Consider the following 13199-nt stretch of genomic DNA (forward strand, 5'->3'; position numbering starts at 1 on the left):
TCCAAGTTCTTTGGATGGACTTGTACTTTCCAGATTTCATATATATATATATATATATATATATATATATATATATATATAATATTTTATGATTATCTTTTATATTACTTTTATTGGTGACTCTAGAAGATATTCATGCAAAAAGAACAGGGTTTGAGTGGAATGCATGCATATATCAACTTTAGAATATGGGTATTTTCACAAATAAGCAGGTAACAATGCAAACAATTGTTTTTTAAGTAGTATACATGCAAGAAAAATGAGAAATTATATATTTATATTATGACTAAATTTAATTCATACTCTTATAGTTTTATTTGTGTAGCTTTATCTAATTACAATTATATTAAAATTAAAATAATTATTTTTCGTATCATATTTGGCTAATTTACGGGTAGTATTTAGAAATACTTATTAGAGATAAAGTTATAAGTAATAGAATAAACTTTTCGTATATAAAAAAAATACTGATTAGATTTCAGATTATAAAAATACAATAAAACATATATATAAATATATATATTAAAAATATTTATTATTTAAAAATTAATTGGTATTAAGTGAGACAAATGAAATCATTAAAATAAAATAAGTTTAGACTAAAAATAATAATAATAATAATAATAATAATAATAATAAAACAAGAAGATATCTTTTAAGAAAAAGAAAAAGAAAAAGAAAAAGGAAACGGCAAACTCCTCAGCTTCTTACATAGACTGCCATATACAATAATTCCCTGCTTAAAACTCTCTCTATCTCGTTCTCTCTCAATTTTGTCATCAAATTCCATTTAGTCATTTACTCATATTTCCCAACTCCATCCACCCAAACTTAACATATATATAATAAAATCTCCTCCTCCTCCTCCTCCTCCTCCCATGCCATCCTCTTCCTCCTCCTCCTCCTCCTCCTCTCCTTTCTCTTCTAACACTCTGACTCAGACCACCATGCGATCCGGTCCACCGCCCAACAACCGCCCGGTTAAACCCGATAGCCCCAACCCGATCCGCAACCGCCGCCGGTCCGACCTCACCCTCCCACTCCCCCGCCCCGAACTGTCCTCCCTCGCCGTCCCCCTCCCCCTCCCTCCCCCATCCACCTCCTCCACCCCGTCACCGGCGGCGGCGCCGCCGATCTCGGAGCTCGAGCGAGTCCGTCGCCTCGGGAGCGGCAGCGGCGGGACTGTCTACATGGTCATCCACCGCCCTTCCGGCCGGCTCTACGCCCTCAAGGTCATCTACGGCCACCATGAGCCCGCCGTCCGCCGGCAGATCTACCGCGAGATCGAGATCCTCCGCACAGCCGACAACCCCTTCGTCGTCCGCTGCCACGCGATGTACGACCACGCTGGGGAGATCCAAATCCTCCTGGAGTACATGGACGGCGGCTCCCTCGACGGCCGCCGCCTCGACTCTGAGCCCCTCCTAGCTGACGTGGCGCGCCAGATTCTCGGTGGCCTCGCCTACCTCCACCGCCAGCATATCGTCCACCGCGACATCAAGCCGTCCAACCTCCTCATCAACTCCGCCCGCCGCGTCAAGATCGCCGACTTCGGCGTCGGCCGCATCCTCGACCAGACCATGGACCCCTGCAACTCATCCGTCGGCACAATCGCCTACATGAGCCCGGAGCGGATAAACACCGATCTCAGTCACGGGATCTATGACGGATACGCTGGAGATATCTGGAGTTTTGGGCTCAGTATCTTAGAGTTCTATCTGGGCCGGTTCCCCTTCGGGGATAACAGCGGGAGGCAGGTGGATTGGGCAACCGTCATGTGCGCCATTTGCTATTCCAGTCCGCCAGAGGCGCCGGATACGGCCTCGCCGGAGTTCAGAAGCTTCATTAGCTGCTGTCTACAAAAGGATCCTTCGCGGCGGCTCACGGCGCCGCAACTTTTGCAGCACCCATTTATTACCAAATACTCTTCTATACCTCTTCCTCCTCCGTCTACTACTTCTGCTGCTCGGTGACTTTGATATTAGATTTCTTCTTCTCGACCTTACAATTTTACCGGATTCCCAAGTGGGTCTCCCCCCCGAGGAGATGAACTGATCGATCGTAAGTGAAGAAGATCTAATTTTGGAGTCGCCAAGCGCCAGCCATTTACCTCAACTAGTTTTCACGGTGGAAAAGGTGTGATTTTTACTCTTTTCTTTTTTGTCTAAATTAAGCTTTTAGTCTATTCGCGTTCTCTTGTTCTTAGTTCTTTAATGTAAAAAATATGGAATTTGGGCGATCTTGGAAGGGGGAGGAAGAGATTGAGAAGGGGAAAGAGGTTGAGAAATCATGGTGGGCTGTCGTTTCTGTTGTACTGTAACCTGTGAAGGGATTTGGTTGAGATTGATGGATGTACTATGAAAGCAAATTGCTAATTGAAATGGGAATCAATCCCCTCGTTTATGCGCTCTCTCACTCTCTTCTAGGGATTCTTCTCTTCCCTTTATTCTTTTGTCTTCTTTGCTTACTATTCTCATGTGCTTGGCATTGGGTTATGGCCTTATGGGTCGTTTTGTTTTGATCATACTTCATTATTATTATTATTATATCTTCTTTGGTAGCGAACTTTTACACCAGAGATAAATGCTGGGTGTTGAGAGAGACATGCATGGAAAGAGGGAAAGCGAGCAACACAAAGAAAGAGGAAGATGTCAACCTCCATTAATAGAATGCACCATGCATGTGATAGAAAAGAGTGATGTACAAGGCCTTGCAGTCCCTGCACTCTTTGCAAGGTTTCGAGGGCTGATTTAGGGAATAAATGGTACACTAAATAGGACGGTGAGCGAGCGAGAGAGAGAGAGAGAGAGAGAGAGAGAATACTCCACTGGATGTCAGGCATGGCTTTTGGAGATATCCATGATAGAGAGTGAAATCTTATGGGGTGGAAGGATGTGCTTCTGCATAAGAGAAGACATGGCATGATGCCTGTGTTATTAGCTCGTAGGCTAATGTAGAGAAGCATTCTTGCAATCACCTACTATACTCGAGTATCTCTTTGAAATACTGATAGATAGCTGCTTCTTTGTGCGAGTTTTCTTTTTTCTTTTAACTTCTTTCTCAGTAATCTTTGAGGTGCTATGAAATCCACGTATTATTTGTTTACCTGATAGGAAAATTATTCCATTGCGTTGCTTCTTGACCTTCTCCTTTCCAAAGACTATGCACTCAACTCCGCAATCGCCAACATTGAACAGTCAAATAGATTTCAACAAATTCCTACGGTGCTTTCACACGTATCGCAAGTCTTCTCAATGCAAACTGGCAACTGGTCTCAAGATTTTCTTCTAGGAATAGAAGGGAGAAGTTCCTCTCCCTTCAAAATGGAAGGATCTCTAAATCCAACTTCGATCAGATCCACTCTTAACAGGGTTCAAAGGAAGAAGGTGTTTAGTGAATTGAGATGGACTAGAAACCCATCAAGAGAATAGTTTCATCACCATTGGATCTTAGCTAGAATCTCTAATATAAATTCACAATATTGCTTTAATTACACGTTGCATGCATATATCGTAAATCATCCAAGCAGGGGTCCTCTGCTTTGCTTTTAGGACCACCCTCCCTTGAATTTGAAACAGGAATTGTAACATTAAGAGCCTTGTTACATATCATTATTTGAGAGGAAAATAAGTATAGTTTTCTTGACCTTTTGACAAGATACGAATGCAGCATCAGGCTGCAAATAAATGTGTTACAAACTACCAAACGCTTAGAGCATTCATGGGCTCTCTGCCTCCACTTCTTTTGTAGAATCTAACACTACTAAGGGCAAATATATCCTTTTGTATCACCATATTTGCCATTATTATGATCTTTTTATACATAATCGTGTAAAGCTTATATAATAGTTCTTCATTCTCATACACTGACACTTCTGCATGGTTGCTATGAACCTGCGTAAAATAAGAAGGAATTAGCGAGATTTGCTGCCCCTCGAGTTCTCTTCCATACTCTTCTTCTTATGTCGCGTTTGATCTTCGTCCTAAGATTGATGATGAATCACTCGATTGAGTTCTTGAACTATATCCAGAATGTGCAAACAACAATGGGTCACTCATGTAATCCTGAAGAAGAGAAGGACAAAAAAAAAAAAGAACCAAAGATTAGTTCGAAGCATTCTTATGCTACTGAAACTTTGATTGGATTAAAATCTACGGACTTTGCTAGTTTAGATGAATTCTCCACTAAAGTTAAACCTAACTAACTAACTGTTAAGATTTACTTACACTCATTTCAGTTAAATTACTAAGATCTTAATCAGTTAATTAAGAACTTTAGAGGGTATATATGGTAAAAAAAAAACGTAGCATTTAATATAATAATAGCTTGAGTTAATGATGATATCAAGTAGATTGATTGCTACTTTACCTGATGGGAAATATGACTTTGAATTGGTGGGAAATCTGTGCTTCTCAGAGTGCAGAAATGCATATGCGCCTCTCCGAGAGCTCTCAACCGGTCCAGCGCCGGAAGCACGACCGTCGCGAGGTCCGGCCGGTCCTTTCTCCTCATCTCTGCGCACCTAAGCGCTATCTCCGCTAGCCGCCGGGCCTCGTCGACCGGCCAGTCGGCCACTGCCGGGTCCAACATCTCGGCGAACGTCCCGTTCTCGATGGCACGGCTGACGTGGTGAGTCAAGCCCATTGGCGGCCTCGCAGTCACGATCTGGAGCATCAACACGCCGAGTGAGTAGATATCCGACTTCACCCCGAGCATCCCGGTCTGCTGGTACTCCGGATCGATGTAGCAGAACGTGCCGGCCGTCGACGTCATCCGGTACTGCGTGACGTTGTCGGCAACCGACGGGGGGACGAGGCGAGCGAGCCCGACGTCGCTGATCTTACTGACGTAGTTCCGGTCGAGGAGGATGTTCCCGGGTTTGAGGTCGCGGTGGACGAGTGGTTCCGGCTTGGTCTGGTGGAGGAAGAGGAGGCCGGTTGCGATCTCAGCCGCGATGCGGAACCGGTGCTGCCACGGAATCGGTGGGGTGTTCCCTCGCCTGAAGAGGCGGTCGTCTAAGCTGCCGTTCGCCATGTACTCATATACCAGGCAGCCGTACTCCGGGCATGCGCCGAGGAGCAGCACCATATTTGGATGCCTAATGCAGCTAAGTACTTCAACCTGATGGCATAAATAAAGTTATCGTTTGTCAGTTAACGTTTTAGAGAAGCTGACGAGTTAACCGATTCTATACCTCTTGCTGAAATTGTGATCTCCCTTGAGCTGCATCAGGGCGTAACACTTTGATGGCAACTTGAGTGTGATCAAGAAAAGACATGTATACCGGACCATAGCCGCCCTCCCCGATCTTGCGGTTGTCGGTGAAGTACTCAGTGGCCACCTCGATCTCCTCGATCGTGTACTTCCGGTATCTAACCTTGGGCGATTGGTCTCCGAAAGCGTTCCTTTTCTCCTCGGTCCGTTTGAGTGCCATCATCTCTAAATTGGCCCTCTTCTGCGTCTCTAGCTCGGCTATCCTTCGTGCGGCCTCAGCTGCTTCCATAGCCGCCTTGCTCTTCTCCTTCTCCCTCTCCACTAGCGCCAGAGCTGCTTCCTCTGAGACTTTAGCTTCTTCGAGTCTCTTGTCCTCATCCATCTTCCAGCGGTGAAGCTCCATCGCCTGCGACGACGAAGAAACGAGTTTGAAATTAGCATACCTTTATCTTTGCTACTTCACGTGATTCTTACAACGTAATCTTTTGCTACCTTTTGTTTAGCAGTCAGTGCTTCTTTGCATGCAGTGCTGTACATATCCATTGTTTGCTTGAGTTCTAGCCTCAACCTCTTCATCTCTGCTTCCACATCATCCTGCAAAGATTATTACTACATGTTAACTGACGAGGTGCACATCTACACAAGATTGTTTGCTATTTACAGTGAACTGAAACTTACTAAGCCTTGTGATGACCATGATGTACCAGTGCTGCTCTGCGAGTACGAAGAGAACTCGTAGCCGGTGGAGTAGGAATCCGTCGACTTCATCGGCGTGCGTGCCATCTCGAAGCTGCGATCGAGGCCGTCCGATCCACTGGACAATCGCGGCGGAAGCGGGCACCGGTCGATGCTCGGCCTACCGGAGCTGACGAAGGAGATATCACTGCAATCCGACGAGGAGAAGTCTGCATACGACTTTCTGGTCCCCCGGGTTCCCCTCGTAAATGGCGACCTTTCCATGAACAATTTGTTTCATACCCAGTTCCTCATCTAATTAGTGGAGAGCTATAAGCTAAGCGATTCTTGCTACAAGCTTGACTTACCTGATAGAGTTGTCATGCAGACTTGGAGTCTCACACGGTGAATCACCTGGCCGTACAAGAAAACTCTCTTTGTGATCAGCTAGGAATTGGAATCAAAGAGTGCTCATTAACAATGTGATGGGACGAATACAAACCTTTTGACCAGTTGTGGCTCACTGGTTCGTGTTTGTAGGTTGGGTGGTTCTGGATTTGAGCTCGGAACTCGGAGACGGCCGGCGCCGGGCGGATGGCATTGCGAACGGACGACACCTTCCCTTTGTTGATGACGTAAACGGTGCAGAAGTCCGGGGCTCCTTTGGAGATGGTGGTCGGAAGATCTACATTCTTAAACCTTCTGAGAAAGAAAGGAAGCTGAGATTAGAAGCTGGTTTTCAATTCGTTTCTTTCCTTCTTTCTTTCAACAAAGACTTATATAAAACACAGGAACTTGTTAAAAATTATGATCACCTAACAAAACCTCCCTTGGACGGCGCACCGAGCACTAGGTTCTCGATGGCGGCATAGGCGACGAATTCGACGATCGCCTTCACTATGTCGGTGTCGTCGAGCACGACGTCCTTGCTTGTGATCTGCAACTAGGTGAGGAGTACTGTGAGCATTTGGTACGTGATGAACTAATTAGATTAATTAATGTTATATTAGACCACCATATTAATGAGGAAGAGGAGATGTTGGAACTGACGTCTTTCCGTGTGCAGAAGCAGCGAAAGGGGAGGAAGATCTCCTTCGTATGCGGATCCGTCGCGGATCGATACCCGGTGGAATTATCTTGTGCACCCGCTGCGTGCATTAATTGCATGGGACGTGAGGCGTGCATCCATGGCAACTTATTTTGAAATATTAGTATTAATATTAATTATTCCCACTAAATCTGATTAACATACTATAATTACCAAAAGAATCGTTTGATTCTTTAAGATTACAAGCTTAGCGACAAAAAATTTCAATCTTAAAAGTACAGGCAGAAGATTTATATTTGCTTAAACAATAAGGTCATATTATGATAATTATGAAAAAATTAACAGTTTAAGTTTAACCTAAACGACAAAAAAGGGTAATTAAATTTTAGGCATAACATAACACATAACACATAACAACAACTGGGCGTTTTAAATTTTACCCATTCAAATGATGATAATAATAAGGATAATACCTGGGGCACCCTTGGTGTTGACATGGACAAGGGTGAGGATTTGTCCCTTGGAAACGAGATTCTCCGTCGCCCACTTCAAGGCATTTTGGCTTCCTTTATCTTTGTCAATACCAACTGCCACAAGAGGGCAGCTGCTTCCTTCCTCTCCACCATTCTTCATCTCAGTTTTCTTCCCCATAAGTCCTTTCAATAGTTTCCTCTCTCTCTCTCTCTCTCTCTCTCTCTCTCAAGTTGTTCCTTTCGTGAACTCTCTTTATCCTTCTTAAAAGACGTCCCTCTCTACTTGAGAAGGAAGAGGAGAAGCATTGCCTTCGCCTGTCTCCCTCTCCCTCTCTATAAAAACCCTGCCTCACGTCTGGGGACCGCCGTGAGTTGCGGTTTGTGGTCTTGTGGCCGCTAAATGCTTTCCAATATATGGGGTTGACGACTTGTCAACCTTTTGAATCACAAGCCAAAAAGTATATATTTAGATAGGGTATGTTTGAAACCAATTAATTCTAGGAGGGCTTCATTTGAATTTATCTAGATATGAATTTTGATAGACTGAAACCAAGTCTATCTAATATTGTTAATTTTCATCACCTTCTTTTTCTCTATCTTACCCATGGACTAATTTTGAGATTATTTTTCTTTAAGAAAAAAGAGAAGCTAATTTAAGTGGCAAATGGATAAATTTCATCTAAATCTGGCCTCAGATCATCAGATTTCACTATATGTCTCATCACTTAATGACTCGAAACAGCAGCTTATTTGGATAAATTAACTAGAATTCTACAGAGCAAAGTGAACAAAATGATTCATAGAAACAATATTACCATTGTAAACTCTTAATCGAGGTCCTATTAGTCCATGACTGTTATCATGGTTCGAATCCTGGTAAATTTTGGGATTCATATTTAGTGAATCTTTCACTCTAAGAGCTATATGTGCATAATTTTAAACCCATTGTAGCATGTCTTTGGGAGAATTGGCTCAAATTGTCTAATCTATATTAATCTATATTAATCTATATTATCGTGGAACTATATCTTATATGATCTATTAACAAAAAATAAATTGATCCAAAATGTATAGATTTTCAATAGCATAGGCCTATAAGATAGGATTATGTCTTGATCAACTTTAACCCTTGCTTGCTTTGAGGTCAAGGGAATTCTAGCCAAGTTTAGTAACTAAATATTTTTTTATTTTTTTTTATCTATAACTAAATTCACTCCCCAATAAATAAAATAAACATTCTAATATAAATTTAAATTGATTTTAATTTTATCCTTGATATGATTTAAATATATCGACTTTATTATTTTATCATTAAAGTCAAAAGGTATTTTGGTCCATTAATGTTTATCTTTTATTTATTTCCTTCTAAAACTAATATATGTTTTAAATTTTTACGTCACATAAAAAATAATTATTATAACTTAGTCTAGTTCATAATAAAACACTATAATTCAAGATACATAAATTAAGACAAAAAAATTAGGCCGCCTAATCAAATTTGCGACTTAGCCTCAAACCAAACATAGCTTGGGAGCTTGGCCCATAGAACCACATTGATACTAGAACTAGAAGCTAAGTCGATCATATTTTTTTCCACCAATTTTAGTTGGGTTTTATGGCTTACTAAGCTAAGAACATGTTTAAATCTCAGTTCTAGGATTTAAGAACACCATCATTTCCTACTCGATCTGAGGATTATCTTGTGATAACTGTAGTCAGAAGTTAGTGACAATCAAAAGTAGCTTAACATGCCATCAAATGTAACGCATGGGACCATGTGATTTAGGTTCAAATTCTTCTCTTAAACCTTGTTCTTTATGCGCAAATTCTTGAAGAATATATATACCATCAATAATTTAGAGGGGGGGATTGGTTTGTTTTGCTTTAATTTGAGTTGATTCTGGGCCGAGCTCAAACCTAAATGAGTTGCTTGATAAAAAAATATTTAAATATATTTTAAGTCAAACTCAATGCAAAGTCTAATACAAGTTTGATAATTGAATAAATATATATATGGTTTTATCCATTGAGGCTGAGTAAGCCTACTTGACTTTAAACTCGGCTTGAAATTAATTTTGAGTCTGAACAAATAAATTAATTCGAGCTTGAGCAAAGAGCTTAGATTTTAATATTTTATTTTTACTGTGACATCCCTAACTTACTACTACTAATAAATCCACACAGTATATAGTCCTACAATCATGCCTGGATATGCTCTAAAAATGATTGATAGCTCTCCAAAAAATGATTGTAGACAGTTAGGTACGTTTAAAGTCAATCAGGTTGCCATGTTCACTAACCTGTTTCCTTTCTTGATTCATGTGCTATCACATGAAATGATTCTACCCTACTGCATTCTAAGCACTCTAGGCCATCCATAAATTATTAAAAAGATCTACCACAATTAGCAATCTATAACCTTATATAACTGCCAATAACCAACAGGAAACTTCCATCAGATCTCATACAACTAAACCATCCTATAACCTCTCCATCTAGTCTCATCCATGAATTTCAACAAATTCCCTTCGTGTCTTATCTTGGGAATCTTCCTCTTCCTTTCCTCCTCCCTCTCGCCCTCCTCGGGCCATGAGTTTCAAGTATTACCACCGTCGAGGGGGCTGCTACAAATCAGTCTAGCGGAGCGGTTTCTCACATCCCACAACATAATTCGGGTCGGCCTCAATTTACCCCCGCTCCAATGGAGCAGTACTCTGGCGAATTACGCCGCCTGGTGGGCGAATCAGAGGAAGGGAGACTGCGCGTTAGCGCATTCGGATAGTAACTATGGGGAAAATATATTCTGGGGCGGTGGTAGTAATTGGCAAGTGGGCGACGCTGTGGCAGTGTGGGCGGCGGAGAGGAGATACTACGACTATAATTCAAATTCGTGCAAGTCGGGGCAAGATTGCTCACACTACACCCAAATGGTGTGGAAGCAGAGTGCCCGGCTTGGTTGTGCAAGAGTTGTGTGTGCTAGTGGTGATACCTTCGTCACTTGCAACTATGATCCCCATGGGAATGTTATAGGAAAGAAGCCATACTAGTAATAAGTAGCTATTTGAGGCACTATCTCTTTGTGCCAGGAAAGAGGTGATTTATGTCAGCCTTTTCACCCTTCTTGAAGATAGTAATTAACAAGCTTGAGTTGTTCGATTGGAAGTCATTTACGTTGGTAGATTCAGGCCCATTCCTTCTAATCGGATCCCAATGAGCCGAAACTGAAGACCTTTAGGCCCAATGAGGGTTTTGCTTCAAATAACTACTATTTATTTTGAATTAATTTTCTATAAGAAGCATAGTTTAAGAAAAAAAACAAACAAATATATATATATATATATATATATATATATATAGCGGCACTGATATTATATAAGTATATTTAGATTCAAATCCTAGCGGCACTGATTTAATTTGGACATTATTAAGTTTGCACCCCTCTCTCTCTTGAAAAAAATAGAAAAGAAAAAAGAACAAAAAAAGAAGAAGAAATAGTGCAGAGATTCATCAATTATCTCAAAACATTGCCCAATTAGAGATTAAAAAGTAGGGAACCCCAATCATTCATTAAAGGACTTTTGGAACTCTTTCTTAGATCTTTTCTTATATAGATCCATTCTATGTAGTCAAAAGAGCAAACAAACAAACACAAACAAATCCATTCTACATAATTTTACATGCCCCACCTACAAACTAAAAAATGATGGCATTCTTCTTCCATAGATGAATGATCATCTCATCTTACCTTCTCTTCAACCTTGTCTTTTTAACCTTTCTGGGAGACAAAAGAAAGCCTCCTTCCAATCCATCATGTGAGAAGCTGACCCAAAAGCTCCTCACCTCTTAGTAGCAAAATGATACCTACCATGTGATCTCCCAATCCATACACATGCTTCTCTTAAGAATCAGATTCTCTCACTCCTCCCCTTTACCACCTTGTAATCCATGAAATGCCATCTCACAGGAATCAAAATAATGCATTCCAATTAAGCAACCAATAAGCGTTTCAATGAATCAACAAACAGAAGGGTGGAATAAAAGAATGTGCAATTTATTAACAAGAAGGTGGTAGGTTATAAAACAATATATATATATATATATATATATATACGTATAAGTAGTGGTATCAAACTCAGTAGGGCTTCATGCCCACGTAGTTGCCCGGGGGATCATAGCTACATACCACAAAGGTACCTCTTCTACTGTAGCAATTGACCATGGCACAGCCAAGCCTCTTGGTGTTCCTCCAAACTATTTGAGTGTAATGGCCACAGACACCACGGCATGAGTTGGTCCAGTAGTTGTATCTTTGCCTTTCTTGGACCCAGGCCCCCACGGCCTGGGCCGGGCTCCATCCCGTGCCACTGCCCCAGAAGAGGTTCTCGCCGAACGGGCCGTGCGAATGGACCAGCCGGCAATCGCCGCGCCGTTGGTTGGCGTACCAGTTGGCGTAGCCGGCGAGGCGGGCGTCCCAGACGAGCGGCGGCAGCCCGACGGCGGCTCGGGCCGCGTTATGCGGCCGCAAGTATTGTGCCGGTTTTAGCCCATTTACTACATTGCAGGAGAGGAGAGAGGAGGAGAGAATGGTGATGAAGAGATGGAGTTTGTGAGAGGAATGCATAGCTTTTGGAGTTTTGGAGGGAGAGAGAGAGAGAGAGAGAGAGAGAGAGAGTGGGAGTTGTGGTGGTTCCTTTAAGAGTTTAGTTATATATATATATATGGACTATGGAGTGGCCTGTTGTTGAAAAGAATTGAGCTTTATTTTAAAATAATATGAACAGGTAGTTGTTAAGTGGCACCCATGTTCGATAGTGATTGCAATATAGATTCGAAGGTCCACCAATGGAAGAATAAGTTATATGTGCCATTATTATTTGGCATTCGTCTAAGTTGTAATCTATCAAGAACCAGCAAGATAGCAATCTATAGCTTGTCTTTGGAGATTAGAAAACTAATTAATTTGTTATCCTCAAAGCTACTTAGATTATGGGGGTGTTTACATAATTGCCGTTGAAAATATTAGAATATCATAATTGCCACATAAATCAGTGTACTATTTTAAAAATAACATTTCATTAGTTAAATCTAACTTATCATAATTAAAACGTAACTTAAATTAAAATAAAAGAATTTAAAAACTATTGTACTCAATATTATAGAACAATAAAACTATCTTTTTTATTCGAGACAAAAATACTAATAAATATTTTACATTCTAAACTTAACAAAGACGCTATTTTACTTATTTAGACACATTTGCTAATTTTAATAATAAACTTTAGTAAAGTATGTTTAGAACTAATTATAATGACAATTATGAAAGTATCCAAAGATTTTAAGTAGCAATTCTAATATTTTAAAAGAATGTAATGGTAATGGCAATGGCAATGGCAATTATAATATTTTTAAAGTTTTCAGTGGCAATTATGTTTAGATTATTATTTTTTTCCTGTAGTAGGTTTGTTTGGGTTGATTGTTTAATTAATTACTGTTATTATTAGAAGATGGTTTTAGGTATTGGGAGCCAACTAATGGTATTAATGGCAAATGGCTTGACAGAACTTGCGGCGTGATAAACGGAGAGTAGTATCTATGGCTTAAGATGACAAAGTCCTAGATATGCCTTTCTAACATTCTCTTGTGGTTGTAATTAGAAGACTAATTTTATAATTAAAAAAGAAGCAAATGAGCAATGACATATAATATTTTATAAGAATGATGCTATCTTTAGCTCAAATTTATTCTAAACAATTACATAATTTTTTAGCTTTTTTTATCCTACCGCATCA

At 40.8% G+C, this 13199-nt stretch overlaps 3 protein-coding genes across 3 annotated transcripts; 1 reads left to right on the top strand and 2 right to left on the bottom strand.

Moving 5' to 3' along the window:
- The first annotated feature begins 744 nt into the window (after positions 1-744).
- Positions 745-2410, top strand: LOC140800460 (mitogen-activated protein kinase kinase 5-like). The gene has a single exon (XM_073155267.1). It carries the CDS (start codon positions 879-881, stop codon positions 1971-1973), a length of 1095 nt encoding a protein of 364 aa, XP_073011368.1. The 5' UTR covers positions 745-878; the 3' UTR covers positions 1974-2410.
- Positions 2411-3564: 1154 nt separating this feature from the next.
- On the bottom strand, positions 3565-7680 carry LOC140800461 (U-box domain-containing protein 35-like). The gene is made up of 10 exons (XM_073155268.1): positions 7411-7680; positions 6940-7037; positions 6705-6826; positions 6392-6588; positions 6258-6303; positions 5893-6166; positions 5707-5808; positions 5195-5620; positions 4369-5121; positions 3565-4064 (listed from the first exon to the last, which is right to left on the bottom strand). The coding sequence occupies exons 1-10, from the start codon at positions 7586-7588 to the stop codon at positions 3960-3962; spliced, it is 2301 nt and encodes a 766-aa protein (XP_073011369.1). The 5' UTR covers positions 7589-7680; the 3' UTR covers positions 3565-3959.
- Positions 7681-11440: 3760 nt separating this feature from the next.
- Positions 11441-12087, bottom strand: LOC140800108 (pathogenesis-related protein PR-1-like). The gene has a single exon (XM_073154771.1). The coding sequence runs from the start codon at positions 12029-12031 to the stop codon at positions 11543-11545; it is 489 nt and encodes a 162-aa protein (XP_073010872.1). The 5' UTR covers positions 12032-12087; the 3' UTR covers positions 11441-11542.
- Between the last annotated feature and the right edge of the window lie 1112 nt (positions 12088-13199).

This window comes from Typha latifolia, chromosome 13 (assembly GCF_019914945.1).
Source record: "Typha latifolia isolate L0001 chromosome 13, TyphaL0001v2, whole genome shotgun sequence".
In the NCBI taxonomy this organism is placed as follows: Eukaryota; Viridiplantae; Streptophyta; class Magnoliopsida; order Poales; family Typhaceae; genus Typha; species Typha latifolia.